At 37.1% G+C, this 21,978-nt stretch overlaps 2 protein-coding genes across 2 annotated transcripts; one reads left to right on the top strand and one right to left on the bottom strand.

Moving 5' to 3' along the window:
* The first annotated feature begins 1,473 nt into the window (after positions 1 to 1,473).
* LOC147383304 (uncharacterized) lies at positions 1,474 to 4,886 on the top strand. The gene is made up of 8 exons (XM_086428897.1): positions 1,474 to 1,903; positions 2,037 to 2,131; positions 2,200 to 2,303; positions 2,416 to 2,516; positions 2,597 to 2,700; positions 2,782 to 3,219; positions 3,327 to 3,458; positions 4,507 to 4,886. Exons 1-8 carry the CDS (start codon positions 1,676 to 1,678, stop codon positions 4,655 to 4,657), a joined length of 1,353 nt encoding a protein of 450 aa, XP_086285023.1. The 5' UTR covers positions 1,474 to 1,675; the 3' UTR covers positions 4,658 to 4,886.
* An 885-nt stretch (positions 4,887 to 5,771) lies between these two features.
* BSL1 (BRI1 suppressor 1 (BSU1)-like 1) lies at positions 5,772 to 20,779 on the bottom strand. The gene is made up of 21 exons (XM_086428896.1): positions 20,335 to 20,779; positions 20,186 to 20,246; positions 20,004 to 20,082; positions 19,808 to 19,887; positions 19,616 to 19,710; positions 17,199 to 17,298; positions 16,163 to 16,232; positions 13,922 to 14,023; positions 13,634 to 13,715; positions 13,358 to 13,528; positions 12,229 to 12,385; positions 11,902 to 12,115; positions 11,650 to 11,820; positions 11,319 to 11,557; positions 8,361 to 8,445; positions 8,159 to 8,257; positions 7,671 to 7,870; positions 7,516 to 7,591; positions 6,781 to 6,916; positions 6,554 to 6,693; positions 5,772 to 6,461 (listed from the first exon to the last, which is right to left on the bottom strand). The coding sequence occupies exons 1-21, from the start codon at positions 20,537 to 20,539 to the stop codon at positions 6,378 to 6,380; spliced, it is 2,646 nt and encodes an 881-aa protein (XP_086285022.1). The 5' UTR covers positions 20,540 to 20,779; the 3' UTR covers positions 5,772 to 6,377.
* Between the last annotated feature and the right edge of the window lie 1,199 nt (positions 20,780 to 21,978).

The following is a 21,978-nucleotide window of genomic DNA, read 5'->3' as shown; positions in this document are numbered from 1 at the left end:
ATAATGAAAACAAAGGTGATTTCATTATGAGTCGTGATCTAGAGCGATGCCCCATTCCTATAGCAACATATAGTGTCTATGTGACACATTTTGATTGGAGACTAAACATATCATGTCACGTGCTTAAAAAAAAAACAACTTGGTTAAGAGTCTGATGTATTTTAAAGAATAGGAATGGGACACTCTGGGTCTCGTTCTGATTCTTTTAACTTATCCATCCACGTTTCGATGAGTATTTGAGATATTTGTATTTTCAAACTGATGACATATTCCATTAGTCGATGTCTTTTTTCGTAGGCTGATAGAAAATAACTTAAATGTCCTCATTTTCAATCTATACTAATAATAAAAATCTTTTAATTTCCTTTTAAAAATATCTCGTCATAAAGATATTCAACCTACGGTTAAATATTTTTAATTCATTTACCGTCGTCGTTGTTCTCTTTGTCGAAAATCCTTGATTTTTATATGAAAAAATTCATCTTCTTCTATTACTTCCTCGAAAATTATATCTCTTGCTTGAGGTTTAAAGGTTGAAAAGCGATCAAAATATTTACAACCATAAGTTTTTAACAAAGAGAAAGAAAAGGAGAGCATTTAGACTACTTTAAGTTGGTATATGAAAGAAGATCAAAGTCATGCGAAAACAAAGTTTGGCATCTCAAATATTCACTAAAACGTGGAGAGTAAGTGATGTCTAAATGAGAGAAGGAAAATGTCTGCTATACTAATTAAACTGCAAATTTTGATATGCCATTCATAAAAAAATAGCAAGTTACACATAGTATGGGTTCTGGCTCCCCTGGTCCCTGTTATAGACCCACAACAAATATATTTGATTGGTGATTTGTAGTCATTGACTTAAACATTTTTCTTTTGTCGATCTCAATAACAAGCCAATGTTTTGGATCCATAACTTATCCAAAGAGTCGTGTTGCGGGGGACATTGTTGATGTGAAAGTGTGTCAAAACCATATATACTTATCATTGAGACATGTGTGAGAAGCATCTTGATATTGTTGACGTGAATGTGTGTTAGAGCCATAGATGCTTGTCATTGAGACACGAGTGAGAAGCATTTATAGTTCTGTGCACACTAATGTCACCCATGATGTCCTTAAGCATTTTTCTCATCCAAATTTCAAGCATTAAATGGATTCAAAATAATATAACACGTGGCATATCAAGATGAGTGATGGATCATCAAACATCAAACATTGCTGCTCCATTGGTGGGGAGAATTTTCAATGGGTAGGAAGTAATTATGTTGGACACGTTAGTGGGGAACTTTCCAGCTTTTATTGTCTACTGTTATAAGATATCTAGTTATTTTGGATTTAGGTCCTAAGTGGGTCCCATGTCGTTGGTCCCATAATCACTTATGACTTGTGGGAGAGGCTATTATAAGGACACGTGGCATCATCTAACCAGCTTTTACACTGCAAAGGTTCTGTTTGCTTATGAGTAGTGAAAAAAAAAAAAGCTAAAACAATGGCTTCCACCCTTTTTTGATAGAAAGGATTGTGAGTTGTGTGTGTTGAGAGAGAGAAAGAGAGAGTAGTGGTTGTTGGGTTTTGTAGAAGAGCCTCTCTTCTTTCTTTTGGTGAGAGAGAGAGGAGTGGTTGTTTGGTTTTGTAGAAGAGTCCCTCTCTCTAGAGAGAGAGAGAGAGACCCAATGATTCTTAGATTATCAGAGCTGTTTGTGAGCACTGTTGTGCATTTGATATATGGGCTTTACATATTCAGCACAGCTGTGGCATCAGATATGTCACAATCTCTTAATGAATGTTTTAGATCCAATATGAGTATTAGAGTGAGAGTTGAGGAACCTAAAAGCACACAAAATTTTGATGGGTTGCCTCCAATTGTCTTAGTTCATGGGATATTTGGTTTTGGCAAAGGGGTATGATCCTTATAATCTTAATTTCCTCAATTGGGTTCTCATTTTTCCCTCAATTTGATAAACCCTTTTAGGTTTTCAGATTGATTTTTTTTGCTTCATTTTAATGGAATTTTGGGTATTTTCTTGTTTGCAGAGGTTGGGAGGTTTGTCGTATTTCGCCGGAGCGGAGAAGAAGGACGAACGGGTTCTCGTTCCTGATTTGGGTTCCTTAACCAGCATATATGATAGGTGGGTACTTGAATTCTCTCTGTTTTTGTTCTGTTTTTGTTGCAAATCTTAAGGGTTGTAGGTTTCAGGGCTAGAGAATTGTTTTATTATTTGAAAGGTGGACAAGTGGATTATGGAGAAGAACACAGCAAGATTTGTGGGCATTTGCAATTTGGGAGGATTTACAAGCAAGGTAGGAAGATCAAACACCTACCCATTATTAATCTTTTTGTGCAAATTTAATTACAATTGTTTCATAATATGTTTAATTTTTTTATCTTTTGGTGGGTTTGATTGGAATTAAGGGAACTATCCTGAATGGGATGAAGATCACCCAATTCACTTTGTTGGACATTCGGCCGGAGCCCAAGTGGTTCGCTTGTTGCAGCAAATGCTAGCTGACAAGGTTAGTTCATTTTGAAGCTCAAATCCTATAAAAAGATTGGGTTTATGGGTCTTGATAGATATATTTCAATATAATTTTAGGCTTTCAAGGGGTATGAGACCACTTCTGAGAATTGGATATTGAGCATTACTTCCTTGTCCGGCGCATTAAATGGGACCACGAGAACCTACTTAGATGGAATGCAGTGAGTTCAATTTTTAATTTTCGATTTTATTTCTAGTGGGTTTTCATTAAAAAAAATTCTAAAGTTCAATTTTTGTTTCAGACCCGAAGATGGAAGATCCATGAAACCTATAAGTCTGCTTCAGCTTTGTCGCTTAGGCGTCACAATCTATGATTGGCTTGACATTCCATGGTTGAAGGCATACTATAATTTTGGATTCGACCATTTCAACATTACGTGGAAGAAAGTTGGTGTTTCAGGTCTCGTGGATTGCCTCTTGGGCAATACGGGACCATTCGCATCGGGAGATTGGATCCTCCCAGATCTTACGATTCAAGGGTCCATGCGACTCAACTCCCATATCAACACGTTCCCAAACACATTCTACTTTAGTTATGCTACTAGAAGGACTAGGAAGATAATGGGGATCACGGTCCCTTCTGGCATATTAGGGATCCACCCATTACTTTTCATACGGGTCTTGCAGATGAGCCAATGGAAACACCCTCGTGATGTGTCACCTCCTTATAAAGGGTACAAGTGAGTATGCTTCCTTGACTATGTCATGACCTTGAGATAAAACATTTTTCACGGAGGTTTTTCTTCAATGTCACTAACGGGCCACACCTCTATTGAAATATTTGCAGGGATGAGGATTGGTATGACAATGATGGAGCACTCAACACTATATCCATGACCCACCCTCGTATCCCGATGGAACACCCTGGCCGTTTCGTCGTAAATGACTCCGAATGCCAGCCTTTGCAACCGGGAATCTGGTTTGTTTTCTTTCGCCACCACCATTGCCATTTGCAATTGCTCAATACATGGCATAATAATTTTAGAATTCCAAGCTTTTATTAGTGCGAAGTCTCATCACTATCATTGAAAAGTCATCCTCATAAGTCTCCCCGACCTTGTTAATGTAGATGATGCCATGCCACTCAATGCTGCTACCATCATCGTCATCTCATCATCATCATTGTTTTAATCAGTAAATGTGTTTTATTTGAATGGAACAAAGAGTTGCAATGAAACAAAATCAATATGAGAGCATCCCATGGAATGAAACAAAATACCCCCACCCACCAAATAAACAAGAAAGAAAACTATGGAACAATCTACTCCATTTAAAAACTAAATCTTTGAAGCAAATGCCTCTCATTCACGATTGATTGATGCACAATAGAACATGGTATCCTTTACCTTCTAGATGTAGCTTCAACATTTGACTCCTTGGCTTCAAAGATGCCGCTAATGCACAAAAGGGGTTAGATTTCAAGGCAACCATTTGTTCAATGAAGCACATGTCTTGGTATGTCATCCACAAATAGATTTTAGACACAGACGGAAATCACCATATGTTCTGAATGAAAGAAGGAAAACTTGCCAAACTCACCATAGAAGGAGCAATGAATAAGTGATTTACATCTTCCCCACCTATTCAGAATGCCCAACCCTATTTTGCTTTCAAAGATGATCAATCGTTGATATTTCGTCAACCATGGCCATAGACATAAAGAAAACACTTTGGACAGAATGGTTATTTCCACACTACTTTAAATAGAAATTCATGATGTATTTCACCATTTTAATGAGATTGTCCAATGAAACAATCTAATCAAAAATCACTTGTTAGTAGTACATGGTCCAAGATACTAATATATTTTCAGATCTTTCAAGAATCAGATCACAAATCGTCCTAGAACTCCTTAAGCCAATAAGAAAACCATCAACTAAAATTATGGGATGCTTTTTTGACCAGTTTAGACTTTTGGTTTTTAAGCTAAAATAGATTGTGTGGGTGATGTGTCTGATTGAATACAGGTACTACAAGATTGTTGAAGGTGATCACATATTGTTCATCGTGAATCGGGAGAGAGCAGGAGTGCAGTTTGATCTGATATATGACAGCATTTTCGAGCGCTGCAGAAAGCATGCATTTAGGAATAAACCAAAACTACCAAACCAAGTCTAGAAATAGATCAAAATATTTTGTTTTATTCATACATGAGAGGAAAGATAAATGTAACGAAAGCTACTGCTACACTTGTTCTTTTTTTTTTTTTTAATGTTTTTTCTTTCCTCCATTTATTTGCCCCATTGACATCAATTGTCCAGTACTTCATTTTGTAGCTTTGTGAGACTTTTGGAAGTTTTAGTTATACATTGGATTTTATTTCCAAAGTTGATTTTACAGAAACAAACCATTTTTTTTTTATTACCACCAAACACAAGCCTCCTCAAAATATTATGGAAAGACAATAATGTTGGAGAGCTGCTATTGTCACTCCAACTTTTACTTATTACACCCCAATTAAAAATAGGGAAAATAAGTGAATGATTGAGAATAAGAAAAAGTTAGGGTGTTTTTGCTAAATTTCTCTCTTTTGAGTTTGAGATTCTATATGAGCCTAATCATAATTGCAAAATACTACTGAAATTGTTTGAATGAGTTATAATTTTTTTTTTTAAATGTTGAGATAATAATAATTGGAGCCAAACTTTTGTAATGTTTGAATAGTGTGTTTTAATCGTTAATTGGGATGTGATAAATAATTTAAGAAATTAGGGTGTAAAAAGTAAAACTTTGGGTGCCAATAGCAGCTCTCTAAAGTTGGAGGGGTTATTAATTAGTGGAAAAGGATGGGGCATCATTAAAAAAGAAGGGGGGGGGGGGCGGGTAAGAGAAGAAAAATAATAAAGTTGAAGAGTTATTCTTAAAAAGAGGAGACAACAATATGGGTGTGAGATTGAATCCAAAACTCCAAAACCCCTCACCATGTAGGAAATAAAGATTGGGGAGACAACCGTTGTATTTTATTGTCAGACCATGACCTTGCACCAAAAATGCAACATGTAATATATTATGATTCACAAGAAAAATAATAGAATATCAGAATCCAAAGAATCGATATTTTGAAGCCCGAATCAGGGCTAATTAATATTCCAGGAAGACTTGTGCAAATGCTCTCAGAATCTAATTTGCTATATCTGCTCTTTGCAGTTGAAATGAATGTAAGATAACAAATAAAAATCTAGTTTCTTGTAAGACTAAGCAAGAACACACAAAATAATCTGAAAATTATAAGTAAATGGAAGCACAACTGCAAACCCTAAAATTTTCATGCAAACAATTCTTACATTCAGTTTCATTCCCCCAACATCAAATTCTACCCAACACTACTTGCTCAAGCTTATTTTCCAAATGATCCCGCAGTACAGCCATTCGTTTTGTTTAGCAATGCCAGAGTTGCAAATTTAGCTTCGCTTAAAACCAATACTTCCAAACCACCATAACTTAATAAAATTAAAACAAAAAAATACACAAATGTACATTACAGCACACAAGAGCTAAGAGGGTGACTTCATTGTACAAACAAGCTATCTGTCTCAGTCGGCAGAATATGCTTCACTGACATCCCGGCTTGGTTTGAGGAAACCATCATTTTTCATCTAATACTTGATCTTCAGTCATTCTCATGTAATTGTGTACACTAGGCACGACCTCAGCTTCCTTGCACTTGTATAGTTGACTGTGTAAGGTACAATACAGCTACAATTATATGGTGCCCAATTTTCTGCTTGATGTCAAATCTAGAATGATTATGATTGCTGGAGGCACATATGATTCCAGATCAGTTGGACCAGAAGCACCATGATAAGGTGTTAAAACTGAAACACAGGAGGGATCAACATCAAATATATGCAAGTGAGCTTCGGTCATGATCGGGTTGTGGCCGACCCCGAGTTGGAGTAGGAGGTCTTTGAATGTTAAGCTCCTGCAAGGACCCCAAACATGAACAGAGGAGGTAAGGGATGAGCAAAGAAATCTGATGAGCTGGGCAATATATAAATTTCCACTGAATCTCACCTGCATCCATGTCTCATCTAAGCCACGTTCTGGAGATGTCTCAGGCGACTGAAGGGGAGGCGGTAAGGGATGAATCAATTTAGGAACCACAACCAATCCTCTTCCAACGACCAATATTGCCCCGGCATTGTTCGCCGTCCCTGATGCAGTTGTTAGCTTAGCATGGAAACGTAGTAATGAAAACATGAAGAGTAAGAAAGGGAACAGAAATCCCAACTTTTACTTACCACAGTAATTGGTTGCAGAAAATAAAGTAATCAACTGTCCCTGAGCAAACCGTTCAAACCCATCCATAACACATTCATGAGCTCTTATAATAAGCTGCAATTTGTTTCTCTTACAGAAGTCTGTAACCCGGTCCGGCTGCAGCAACAACGATAATTTGTAATAGGGTTTCACAAGCATATATGTAGGCAAAGTTCTACTTAAAAACTACAAAAATGAAACCGTATTCGTGCAACATTGGAACAAACATAAAGAAAAGAAAGAAAGAGCTAATTAAGGAAGGAACGCATTAGAGAACTATACATATTAGAACTTTAGAAGAACCAACAGAAGTATAATTTAATGCACATCAGCAAATCATGGTAGAAGTGCTCAAATATTTTTCTAGAAAATGGAGAAATTCTTTTTTTTTTTTTTTGAAAAGTAAAAATAATTATATGTCAAAAAATGGAGAAATTCTTTAAAATAAAATATAGTAATTTATTCCATGGAAAGAAGTTAAACATTTAAACTAAGACAGCTGATTATCATAAAGCCTGCCGATAAATCAAGGTTACCGAAACTAACCAAATGACCAATAGTTGCACAAAACAAAACATAGCCTCTACAAAAGTCATTTATTTGATAATCCCGTTAATCAAGCCTGTGCATCTTGTAACCTTTGCACCAGCATATGTAACATAGAAATTGATGAAAAAGAGAATGAAGGTATGTCATAATTTAAGAAACACACATACCCCAAAAGTGACAAGGCCAGGCCCCCTAGCATTTGGTCTCAATCCCTCTATGCTATCATTTTCCGTGGGATCTGACCTGTACAGTATAAAAGAAATTTGTAGTTAAAACACTTGTGTACAAACAAAGAGTACAAACAAAGATGGATAGAGCATACCATAGAAGGTCCATGAGAATAATGGATCCAGCATCCATAGTTATCGGCCTCTCAAGTTTCTCTATTTGTTCTACAGAGTGTATGGACCTCCCAATGCCACCATGCATGCAAATAATTTTTTTCTCAATAAGTGCAGCAAGTGGGAGATAGTTGAAAAGTTGATTGAACCGAGTCCACGCCCATATACCATCTTTCTCTCCCTGCAAACACATCTTTCTTTAAGACCAAGGTTTAAACTCTTTCCTTGGGAGTCGGGACAATGTTTTGGTCAGGAGAAAAACTGAGATGGTCTCAATCAAATCATTCTGAGACCTTCCAAGACTATCCGAAATATTCCCAAAATATTGAATGTTCCGGGATCAATTTAGTTTCGGTCTCAACTGGAACAGAAATATTTCCACTGAATCATTCCGAAACAGAACTAAACTTTGAACAATGATTATTACCACTAACTTTGAACTCAGGAAGTTGTGCATATTCATCCATACCATTCTCTCAATGCATTCAAGACGAAAACCAAAAAGAGCATTTATGTCGGCAGCTTCATGATTTCCTCTTATCAAGTGAACATTCTCAGGATACTCAATCTGCAAAATCAGAACAAAGAGCCAATGCAGTAAACAAAGAAAGCTCAGTAGAGACAATATGAAACTAGGTCAACTCTTTAAGTTCCTTGAAATGTGAACTTGCCTTGAGAGCTAGAAGTAAGGTTATAGTTTCCAAGCTGTGCTGTCCACGGTCAACATAATCTCCCAAAAACAAATAGTCAATATACCTGAGAACACCAAATTTAATATTGATAAACAATAATTTCAGGGCAAGGAATACCAGATTTTCATTAAATTCTTAATTTATAATGACAACTGAAGAAACAGCCCAAAGCCTTCCACCATGTAGAATGGTTCCTAAGTTATTAAGAAAATATACAGTACAAACATTAAGATCAATGAGAATTATTGTTTCACTTCATAAAGAAAGAACGGGGAAAAAAGAAGTCATAAACTTACCATCCATGTGCCCATTAGCTCCTAAATTAATGATCTAATATGATCCGAGGAGAAAAGAGGACACACGAAAAGCTGAAGCAAAGGTACCTAATTATGGTTATCAAGAGAGGCTTGGAATATCCCCATTGAGAATTTGTGTTCGCTTTGCAAAGCCAGTAACGAATCTGAGGATCATAATATTATTCACAACATTTTTTAAAGAATCATTTGCTCTAATCTCACCATTCTCTTGCACATTGAGTGGGTCTTTCCTAAATCAGTTTTCATTCTCTACCAAAGTTGTAGTTCACTTTCCTTCAGATCGTTACTGAGGGAATTTAGAAGGAAAGGAATAGACGGGTCTACGAGGGAAAGGAGACTGAGGTTAACGAAGGCATAATCAATTTTTGGCCTTATTCCGGTCTAAGTTGTATAAGGAATTTAGGGGTTTCCTTTTCCTGAAGACTTTATGTTTAGTTGGGATTTTGTTGGTAGTGAAGAGTCCTGGTGGGTAGGCTGTTCCTAAGCTGTATTTGGACATTGTTTTGATTTTGGTTTTTTAACTTTAGGACAGCCTCCTCAACCTCCTTTTATGTTTATTTTCCACTTTTTCTAATGAAATCAATTTACCTATCGAAGAAAAGAGAAGTAAAAAAAGAAGACATATAGTTGTAGCAGGCATGTCAGCTCTCGCTTCAGCTCATGGAACACATCCACCAATTCTAATAATCATGGTTCAAAGATTAGTTCATCTTGGAGTGTCTCAGCTGAGAAATCTCAATCCCGTGACGAGCTGAATGAATATTGGTTGTTTGCCTCACCATTGCCTCAGTTTGTCTTGTAACATCTCAGTCTAGAGGTCTAGAGATCAAGATCTCAGATTATCCTGATAATAAATTGCTTGGAACAAGAATAATGGATCCTGTCAGTGACCATACCCTAAAGTCAAAGTTAACTACAATGGTATGGGTCAAAGTTAACTAAAGCAAGTTGGTTGGTCCCTGAAGATGTCAACTTTCCTCAGTCTGCCCATATTAGACAGCAGGCATACACTCACTACCACCAAAATCTCGGCCATCCTGATTTCAAGTCTCGAGATTTCATTGGATCACCCAATCCAGTTCAAGATCCTGGACTAGGTCAAGATCCTCATATGACTAAACAGGATCAATCTGGAGCAGTCCTATAGTCTATTTCAGACAGGTCTGGATTGGTCCAAAGCTTCCTCAAAATCTTGCCCATGCATTTCCAGCCATCCAAGGAGAATATAATCAGTTGGATGGCTAGGACCACTGGGCTGAAATTTGGTCCATGAAATCTTCTGTGGAACACAATTTGGACAATTTAAATTGAGGTGAATGAATATTGCACCTGGACTGGTCATACATATAAACGTGTTTCACCCAGAGATTCATCCGGATATCCAATGGACAGATTAGAACTTGATTGCTTGAGACCCAAAACTTAGGAAAACTGGGATCTTAACCCTTCGACCAACAACCTCTTTTTAGATCATGTTTCCAGACTTTATTAATGCTACAAAAGATCATTGGGTTGGGAGTCCAACCAGAGTCTTTTTTGGCCACAAGCAATCTGGTAGTGCTACCTTTTTTTTCTAACCCCTTTATGGGAAGCAATCTTTTTTTTATTTTCAATGATGGAATATTTAGTGTTCCTTAAACCTACACTAGTAAATTCTAAATGAACGGCAGATTATTGTTTGTCACTATAATCTTGCTTATATGTAAGCCAATGATATAGATCATTCAATTGATGCCTTAATCGCCAAATTAATAACTTTCATTTGGACACTGCAAGCTAAATGAGGAGCAACAGTGATTCTTACATTGAACAGGTAGGATCATTTTAAGACAACAATTCACATTGAAGAAAGGGTTCTATAAAAGGTGAGGCAGGCTTCTTTCCATTCTACAATTTTCTTCCAGGGTTTGCACAACAATTTGCAATCTAAATGACTTGTTTTTATTCTTGGCTTTATCTCGCCATGAGTCAGGTCTTGATCGTTCTTGCTCACGTTAATTTAATCTGGATAATGAACAACCCAACACAAAAAATGTATACCTAAGTACACCAGGCTAAGATGAATAACCATGTTTGTATCACTTCAGGTCGGTGGTCCAAAACAAAGACACTAGGTACTCTTGTTATCTCTACCAAGTTATGACAACAGCCCTGACTGTGTCAGCCACCCCATTGGCCATGACAAAACTCTCTAGATGTCGTGATGCAGGGGCAAGAAATTACATCATATTTTTTCCCTCATAAAAGGAAGTGTGGGCTCATAGTGGTGCAACAAAGGCTGACATTCAATATTTAGTTTGTGTGTGTGTTGGATTTTTTTTTTTTTTGGGGGGGGAGGGGGGCGTTGGTTTAAACTAGTCTAAACTATTTTTAGTCTTGTAGAGAGTTTATTTAAACTGGGATGATATAGATATATGTCAAGTGGAGTGGGGTTGATACAGATGTGAATGACATTGATGAGTTTGTGATTGAGATTGGAATTGTAATATAACTTTTTTAACTAATGGAATTTTCTGCTATTCTGTCTGAGCAGACAAACCTGTTTGGGTTTCATTTTTTCAAAGATTTGAGTGAGAAGGCTGGGTTTTGAAAATAAACAAAATAACAGACTGACACTTACGTTATGTCTCCAGCAGGAGAAGGAAATCCATATTCATCAAATAAGCGCATCAAATCACCAAACTGTCCATGAAGATCACCAAATACTTTAACTGGAGCCTTCAATTGCAAAACTGTCGGCTCCTGCATAAAGATCTGCTCAGCGGCGTAACAAAGTTCACCCACTTCATAAGGATCCAAAAACGAATTCCTATTGGTAGGAGCTTTCCAGTTCCGAGGCCTGAGCAATAAAGAAATAATCTGCAACAAAAGAAGTAATATTGGACCTCACCACACTTAAAATTATTATTTAATATATATATATATGAAACCAGATCTCTGATGGTTATTGCCTTCTTGTGCAAACCCTGGGGGGACTTCTGTCTGGTGAAATATTTTTTCGTAGGATATGTTGGGTCGCTGTTCAAGGGACTCATTCGTCTACTCTCATTTTCAAATTGGTCCAAGGATAGTTGCCTTACCAACCCTCCCAAATTACCAATAGTCTCTTTAGCAACAACTACCTGTAACATCAGAATCAGTAAGGATTTTTAACTTGAAATGATTGAAACCCTAATTATGCAAAGAGAGGCAAAAGCACATACGGCTCTAGGGTGAAGCCGGACATCTGCCTCGGTGTCACTGCCATCTGAGGAGGTTTCTGGGACATGGATGTTGTTGTTCGAAACAGATGTTCCTTCTACGGGAACTTCAGATGATGTCTGGTTTGCCGCCCTTGCGGCTTGCCAGCAAGCACTAACTGCCTCAGCTTCAGCAGCTGACGCCTCCACTAATTTCTCAATAGACTTGTCATCCAGACTGAAAAAGATAAATAAAAAAAAAAAACTGTTAGTTACCTTTTGAAAGACTGAATTTTGAGTCAAACAATTCCGGAAAAGAAAGTAAAAAATATATAAAACCTCGAGTCCGACCTGCTATCTGAATTTGGTGAAGCATATGAACTGAAACTAGGTTGATTAGTTGTTGAAGTCGGTACAGTAGGGGGTCTATCCGAAGTTGGAATAGGAGAATTAATTTCAGACTGAAATGGGGAATTTTCCGCAATGACAAGATCATCAAGCAGCATATCTGCATAAAATAACCCAATTATTAGGCAACAAAACAAGGGGAAAGATGACAACAAGTATGCAGCAAAATAGCAAGGCTAAGCTAATTGATTGCTGACACACAAAATAGAGTGGAAAACAGAATGGATACCATCACATTAGTAGCAACATTGATGTCAACAGACCTTTTAAAATAAAATTAAAATCCGTACAACCATTTTTTATTCTCCAGCGTATACTTTGTGCGCTCATAATCTAAACTAGTGGCTCGATTTCATCCTGACAACGTGGTTGGCCTGGTAAGATACTCTTGTATTTCAGCAAGACTATACAGTTGAGTGACTGGTTAGAGTATCAAATGGTCTTGGGGGTGTTTGGATGCAGTGTGATGTCTGGCAGCTTGGATCTAACCTGGTCCAGGGTCCATTCCTTTTTGAGGGTTGGCACGTCAAAGGCTTCTCCACTAAAAGGAAAACTCTCTGGTGTATGATTCAGAATGGTGTGTGCTAGGTCATATGGCAGGAAGAAATGATTTTTATTGAACTATGAATCAAGTGAGGCTATAATATAATATCAAAAATCAATGCGTATCTTTACTCTTGGACGTCAATTTTGCAGGACTTCTAGGACTACCATTTCGACGACTTCATCTTTAAATGGGATTTTCCCTTTTTGAGTTGTTAACTCTCCTTTGGTTTTGTGGTTGAATCTTTTGCTTGTGTTGGTTTTCTCTCTTGTGTGATTATCTTTTGTCTAGGCTCTCTTGTGTGCTCATCTAGATCACCAATGATAATTTGTACATATATTTGGTTCCTTTTATTAATGTAATTCATCTTTACCAATCAACAATAAATAAATAAACAAAGATCAGCAGTTTGTTTACAATGGGGAGATTAGATTAACAATTGCAGTCTCTGTGCTAAAGCCATCTCTACTATATTTGTATTTCAAATAAACGTAAGTATTTTTAACTCTATAGTTAAGAAGTTCTTACCTCCTCTGAGACCACCATGAATATATATCCTAACTCCAACAGATGCAGACGCATGGCGGCCACGACGCATACACTCTAATGAAACATCAAACTCGACGGGAGCTTTGCTTGTGCGAGCAGAAGTCACAATCCCATTTCTATCCAACCATACTCCAGCAGCAGTATCCAGTACTGCCAAAAAGAAATAATACTGTTGGGAGGGGGGGGGGGTTCAAAACAGAAAAATTTTAAACTATTCGACTTATAAAAACAATACAATAAAATCCATTAACTTACCTGCAACAGCAGCTTCACCTTCTATTGCCCGGCCTCCTCTGCGGACACCCCCAGTAACATGCAATCGAGCACCAACGAAGACCTGCTAACTAGCAATGTTTAGTTCATTGATAGAGAAGTCAAAAAGAGAGGATCTAACAGAAATAGCAAGGAATGTGAAAAACAAGAAAGCAGCAAATGTTTTGAATAGATGGTAATGAATCTTAAAAGATTAATAAAAGTTCCCCACTCAATTTGTAGATCCAATGAGATGAATTAAGGAAATCACGGTGCACAACTTTCACTTACCGCTGCATGTTGATACCTTGGTGAAGGAGACACCCCAGGTGCAAGAGTCCACTCCCACTGGCCATTCCTATGCATGAGTAGCCCATAAGCATCTGCTAGCGGCTGAAAAAAAAAATTACACACAATTAAATGTCTAATACGAAGCTATGGTACCCAAAAAGAGGTAGAAATGCAAGGTTAATTAAAAAAACAAACATGAGTTGCCTATTTGGAGAAGAAACACATGTATCTTGACATTAAATATCCACCAAAACACAATTTTCCAATTCTATTATGCAAAGCTTATAAATAGTAAATATTAATAATAAGGAAGTTGGTAACCAAACAGAATTCATTCCTGAATTGTTCACTTCATGGATACAATGTTTTCAAAGTACCAGTACCCTATACGAGTTGGACATAGAGACTCCATCTAAAACGGCATGTCTGGTTCAATCAACCCACACCCATGTCCAAGAGAGAAAATGAGACAGGCCACAAGCCCACAACTGCAAAAAACCTAACTGTATAACTCAAGGGAGAGAATCGCCCACAAAATATTAGGTGGCAAGAAATTTGCACACTGAGCCTCTGGTGGCCAGTGCTCATTGACAGCAGTAATTGGGAAGGACCCCTCTCTTGATACAGGAACCCCCACCCCCCTGTTTCAGTCATTGATTCTTGTCCAATGATGAAAAAGACTTTGCTCACAGTATCCGGGATCCACCAATCACATGGGCCGGTATGTAGTGAATGGCATCCCCAATTTACAGAACTACCCTTGCTATGCTTGATGTGGCACACACTAGAGAGCCAATGAGCACCGTGATAAAAAAATCACTCTCCAATGATTGAGGAAGAGGTTCAAGGACTTCGGTAATCTGGCAACAAACAAGTGGAAATCCTCTTTTTATCTATAGCTTGGTTCCACAACTCATTCCGGTCTTTCATGAAAAAAATTGTGGATCTTTATTTCTACCAATGCAGAAGAGAATTAGGTAAAAAAATGGAGTTGCAATGTAACTATTATGCAAAATAACTGGATGATCAGATCAAAATGGTCAATGGCTTGAAGGGTTGGATTGGAAAAAAATTCATGGGTGGGATCAGTTTAAACAACGTAAGGGTGAGTTGATCAACTCATGGAGGGTTGCATCAAATGTATTATGATTTTGATTGAAACAAATCGAAATCAAAGATTAATGAATCAAAGCCTTATCCCAAGGATTTGGGGTTTGCTAAACGAATCTTGTGCCACCATTCACTATGTCCAGAGCCACGCCTTCTGTTATGGAGGATCAACGAATTAAAATCAGACAAAACATGTCTCAATGCATCAAGGATGAGTTGTTCATCCACCTATTAGATAACTGAGATATTGAAAGGTGGAACAGTTGACTATGGTATGTCAGAATAGGGAGTGAAGATAGACGTTCCTATACATTCCCAAGCCCAGGTAAAGGAAGAGGATTGCATCAGGTTGGCAGCTGGTACAAGAATTTGCCACCCCAGAACATCATGATTAACCCATGCATGTGCTTAGATTAAGAAACCAATGTTAAAAGATTATTTAAATGGCACAAATTGATAAGTGATAGCAAAGTGCAATTTGCAACTGCAACACGTGATATACAAAAAAATGTCGCACAAGAATTTCAGCAAATCAAGAAGTAAATTTTTATCAGGTTGAATTTCACCCCTTTGTAATATTTCAAAATTACTGCCATTGAAGGTACCAGCTTGCTAAGTTGGTAAGGTATGTGAGTGTTTTGATACCACAGCCTGGGTTCAAAACCCACCTTCAAGCACCAAGTATTGACCAATAACCTGCTTCCCCATTAAAAATCAATTCCTATATTTTTCATATTTATTTTTTGAATTTATCCAATTCATATTCATATTTTTAGTTACTTAATGTGTTCTCATGAGGCTTATGCACCAGGATTCAGATAAGTGAAGCACCTCCCCCATGTCTTCACATTTTAAAAACATTGCCTAGTAGCAGCACCCAAACTTGGTTTATATGCGAAAAACAGCAACGTATAATTATAGATGGTCCAATAGCAAGGTAAATGGTATATAGTGAGTGTAAAGCTGCGAAAATGAAACCCCAGCTCAAACACATATAAAGGAGTTCTTGGAAAAAGAATACGCTGCTATTAAACCTTTGGTGCTAGCCAAAATGTATACAACTTTACCCATCAAAAAAATGTATATTACTTTCAATTGACTATTGCAGATCCAAAAGAGAGTAGATCATACCGTGCCCGAAGTGTCTCTTCCACCACAAAGTAAAAGCATTCCATCTGAGCGAGCACTAGCTGTTGCATACCTACAAATTTATGTGGAATAATATTAGCTTCATATAGACTAATCAAGTAGAAAACTGCAATGGGTTTGCATTGAGATCATAAGGCAGTAATCAGGGCCCTCAAAATCATGAACAATTGTATAAGAAAATAAGCCTGCAATAGCAGTTCAATGAAATAGAAAGAAGGCACTAGGCCAAATTGTTCCATCTAACAAACAAAACGACAGTGGAGTGAAGTTGATAAGGTAGGATTGAGGAAGCTACATAAGTTAGAAAATCCTAAGAAGCCACTTTCCAGACTGCACAAGAACTTAACTAATAAACCAAAAGACATGAACAATACATCCACATATGATTGTTCTCCATTGAAAATTGAAATTGAACCAAAAAACCCGGAAAAAAAAAAATGTAAGATATGAGGCCAGTCATTGAGAAGGATGCTCATAACCACAACTGCAAAAAAAAAAGAGTATGTGGATAAGATTTAGTTTGTTTCATCTCTGTGTTCATTTATTAGTTCAAAATTTGAGATATAAGGCATTGCAGATATTAAATAAACAAAAATTACCGACATACTCACCAATCCTCATTCTGAATTATCATTTATTTAAGGATAATCATCTTTTACACTACATCATTCATACTAACATAGAAGACTAGTTGGGAAACTAATCTACTTGACGATCACATGTCCAGATATATCCTATGTTGTGAGTGATGTCAGTCAGTTCAATAACAAATATTTGTTGGGGAAAAGTGCAGTCTCATGACCAATCTTGAAGGTCCTCTATCAAATGGATGAGTGGATTAGTGATGTCAAGAAGGTATCAAGTCCACCCCACAAAATCATTACTCTTTATTTAAACTAAAACAGAATTTCCACATAAAAAATCATTTGTGTCCTGCACAGAAACTAGAACACAGCTACACCTTTAAGTTCAGTGCAAAGCAAATTCGCAGCAGTAAAGAAAAAGAATAGAATCTCACATTCTAGGAGAAGGTCTGTCGCCTACTGGATTGAGTTTCTGCCATCTGTAGGGTTTCTGTGCAGTGTCCAAAGCCCATGCATCTGACAGCACTCTCTTACCTATAAAAGATTAGAAAGATAAACCATTATGCATCTTTTAATCTAATACAAAACAAAAACCTCAAACCCGCAAGGACAAGTAATATATGCATGACTGTTACGTACCCAGTTAAATTGGATCATAAAAAATAATAAAAAGAAGAAAAAGATTGAGATTGATCTCGTTTGAGGGAGATCGGACCTCCTAAGCCACCAATTCAAGATGGTGAATCTCCAAAATCCAATAGGATCTTAATAATAATTTCTCTCTAGATATTTTCATTAATCTCACAATAAATTTAAATACAAGAGAAACAACTACCCTAACTACCTACTTCTCCAAACTACCCACAGCTCAACTTCTCCCACAATATAGATTATGATCTCATGCACCCAACCTATTTTAACTATTATACTACTTATTAAGAATATATTCTATACATCATATGTACTCAAAACTACTCTACTCTCATCCCTACAATTAGGCACATAACAATGACACATAGAGAAGAAGACATCGTTTGGTTGGCAAACTGGATCCATTAATTTTTGGCCCATGTCTTACAGGACCACACCTCGATCAATGATTCTGAACCATAAGCTTTCCACACTTTACACTACAGGAAAATAAAACAAACCATAGAATCCAATCAATCCATTAAAGAAAAGCATTGGATCCAGACCCATGGCTTTGCTCAAACCTCATTCTTTCAGACATTCAAAGGGCGTATGAAAATTGCATTATAGAGGTTGGTACAAGGAACACTTTGCCATCTTGCTTTTTCTCGTTCTCAAATGGTTCAAGCGCTAAAACTTCAAATCAAAGCTCTTTCCTAAAGAATTGAACTTTGGGTTGATTATTAAGGTTAAGCTAGGAAAAAAACTGCTTCCCCAGTTATATAATTTCACCATGTGCTTGGAGCAGTCAATTTGTGGCGGGGCTTTCAAGTTGCAAAGGTGCCTACTAGAGATATAAACTCATTCCCGTTGTACTACTACCTCACTTGACTTAATGGCAGCTTTTATGTGTTTCCTTTCATTAGCAATTTAGCATCTTTTGCTACTTATTTAGTATTGGATTTGTTAAAAAGGAATTACTTACTTAGCCTACCGATAAGGCTGGCAATGATCCAACTTTTATCCAGAATCTGAACCGATCCGATCCAAAAAAATAGGGTTTGGATCAAGATTTTGAATTTTCAGATCGGATACTGGTCAAAATTTTAAAAACCGATTAAATTTTGAATCAGATTGGGGTTAATTCAAATCATCGCCATCACCATCAGAAAAGGAGGAGGAAGAGTGGAAGCCTGGTTGACTCTGGCCCAACTTTCTCAAGCTGAGTGTAGCTACACTCCCAGGACCCAATCACCAAGGTCTCTCTCTGTGTGCGCAAATATTGTCTGAGCATCTTCACTCTTCACCATTGTGGAGATCTTTCCAACCCTATACTTAGAACACCAACTAAGATCTTTTCCCCATCTCTCCTTCCATCCCAAACCCTAGGTATTTACCCCCATACCCATTTTTTTTGTAATCCATGAATTTGGATCGGTTCAGATCGATTTTGGACTAGACAAATTCTTAAGCGGATCGGATTCAATTAAAGGATATATTAATCTGATGAGATCGGATCTGGATAATAGAGTAAGAATTCGGATAGATAGCGGTTTGATACTAATCCGGTACCAAAACGTTCCATTGCCAGCCCTACTTACTGAGTCTATCAATAATAGAGAGGCGGGCAGAGAGCCAGCTAAGCCATATTTACCGAGTGGAATGAATGTATGTGGATTGGACGGCGGATCAGGGCAAGTTAAAGAGCATGTGAAAGCAGAACTAGTACAAAGACCCATAAGAGGGCTTGAACTAGCGAGATAGGCTCAAAAATCGGCAATTGAATTGAGAAGGTTTTCCGCAGTTGACCTAAGATGCATTAAATACACCTTGGAAATAAACATTTGAGGGTATTTTTAGTGGAAAAATAATTTTTTGAATGCATTTTTGGTAGGAAAATAAAGTTCGGAGGTGTATTTAATGCACCTTAACTCAATTAGGGCACATGTAAACAAAACCCATTAGTATTTGCTTTGTTCTTCAATAATATCAGTTTCGACACAAAGAAAATATGAATTTAACTAAGGCATCTACTCTATCACAGCTTATATTGCCTATATATCATTTTGGACCACAATCAAATTCACGTAGGCTAGGAACCATGAATGAGCTCACACACTTACTCTCCATAATTCTTATGTGATGGCCATCATTCTAACAGTGAGAGTAATATAAGTCATTTATGGGACTGTAACAAGGATGAAAAAACTCATGTCCTCACCATCATTGCCGCTGACAGTAACAAGATATCTTTGAGCAACCAAGTCCATCGCATGCCCATAACGAGGCCCAGGACCCGCTCCTTGAACGACCACTCTATAATTACATTGAAGAAAAACAAAATTATACTACCAAAAAAATATTTTAATTTTAAATATATATCAAAAATTGTAATTCAGTAATTCAATCTCACCTATGCCATTTGAATTTTTCATTGGTCATGTCGAGCACGTAAAGATCGTCGGTGGAATGCCCAGCAGGACCTATGCCGCCCTAGCAAGATTGCATCAAACACATTAAGTGAAGAAAGAAAAAAAAATTTAAAAATTTAAAAGTTTGACATAAATAAATAAATAAAATGAATTAAACAAATAATTTTTGTAATTCACCTGAAATACAACCATAGTACCAACAGTAGTTGCAGCATGAGCAGCCCTAGGTGAAGGTGGATCTCCAGCAGGTCGAATCCTACAAAAATTTTAAACAAAAAAAAAAAAAACTATAATTCTCCAATTATAGTCAAAATTAGGGTTTCAAGAAGATAGATCTCCAACAATTGAGGAACACTTGCCTGGTCCATTTCCTTGTAAGAACATCGTAACAATGAACAGAATTAGTAACACCAGCCAATCCTGTAAAACATAAACAAAGAATCGAACTTTAGCAAAATTAAATGGAAGTAAAGAGAGAAAGAGAGAGATGTAGAGAGAAAAAAGTAACTGATTCCAGGAGCAGAGGAGGAAGCGCCGCCTTCAATGGCGGTGGCACCACCAAAGAGAATGAGACGAGTTCCCTGAGATTTGGAGGCGCCGATAGCAGTGAGTGTGTGACTGCAACGCGGACCGGGAGCGTCCTCGTCTGTTTCCCAACTCGTTTCCACTGCTTGGTACGTTGGAGCTGGATACAACCATGGCTTCGAACCCATCGATCCACGATTCTAGAGACAGAGAGAGATAGAATTGCAGAACTGAGAGAGAGATAGAGTTGCAGAAGACAGAGAGAAAACCCTAGGCGGATCAGAGGTGGGAGCGGGCACGGGAACCGTGTCCGGACCCTCTCTCGCTCTTCGTTTTAGACTGAATTCGCTTAGTTTTTTTTTTTTCTTTTATTTATTTTGTTCGCGGCTTTCTTCTGTGAAGTGTGGAGAGAAGAGAAGAGAAGACAGAGATTTTTTTTTTTTTTTTTTTTGGGCTTTAAGAAAAGTCAACCAACGCACAACGCATAGGGGAGAAACCAATTGGTACAATATAGTGAAGTGAAGCGTGCGTGTGAGTTGTACGGCAGAACTCGATTGTGGTTTACTTTATGGAACACCAACTTCTGCATATAACACACCAAAATGAAAATTTAAAAATTTATATTAATATAAATTTAAAAGGAATAAATAAATAAATAAACTCTATTACTCTTCCCAGAAGATTTTTATTTATTTTTTGATTAATGATAATTTAATATGGCAAAATATACGGAACTGATGTGGCAAAGACACAAAACCATTGATCTTTTCCTTGTGTATCTCAAAGAAAAAGATCCATGATTCTATGCCTTTGTCACATCAGTCACATATGTTTTTCCGCATCAATTTATCACGGTTCTTGTTTTTTACATTCTTTAGAAGAGATGGAGAAATTTTAAAATTTTCAAGTGACATGCTGTCACTTTTCGATCCATTATTCGAAATGGATCTACTAAAGTCGTCCACTTATTCTTAACTTATCTTTTTTCTTTTTGGATCTATTATGATTATGAAAAATGCTAAACTACCTTTCTTCTACAATACGTGGTGGTGTGCGCAGAATCATAGATATTTTCTTCGAGATATAAGTATTGTATTATCGAGAAAAATCAACGGTTCACTGTAAACACTTGTGATGGTTGTGTAATTAATTCTTTTAGTCAAATTTAGAAAAATAAAATTTAAGAATCCGTTTGTATATTCTTTTCTCTATGTTCTCCTTAATTTTCGCTCTCATTTTTCTCCCTTTTTAAAAGTTTTTCTTCTCTATTTGTCACTTTCCCTCCCTTCGTTGCATTTGAAGAAGACAAAGTCGAATGCGGACTATACATCAATCCAATTATATAGTTGGTGTGTGATAATGTGAATAGAAGTTCTCTTATTTTAAAGCTTCTCCTCGACAAAATGGGTAGGTTGATCTAGACATATTTGCAAGACTATTGATGGAAAGCTTGTGTGGGAATAAAAGTTGTCTTACTTTGACACCCCACCCCAACTAAAGTTATGGGCCCATTAAAAAATTTCTTTTTCATCTTTGGGGAAATCCGTGGAGAAATAAAAGTTCCCTTTACTTTAAACTTTCCCCTCCACAATAGTTTGTTGATTTAGACATACCCCTTCGAGTTTTG

This window comes from Akebia trifoliata, chromosome 16, assembly GCF_017979445.1.
Source record: "Akebia trifoliata isolate Shusen 1 chromosome 16, ASM1797944v1, whole genome shotgun sequence".
NCBI lineage: Eukaryota > Viridiplantae > Streptophyta > Magnoliopsida > Ranunculales > Lardizabalaceae > Akebia > Akebia trifoliata.
This window is presented reverse-complemented; position numbering and strand designations above follow the sequence as displayed.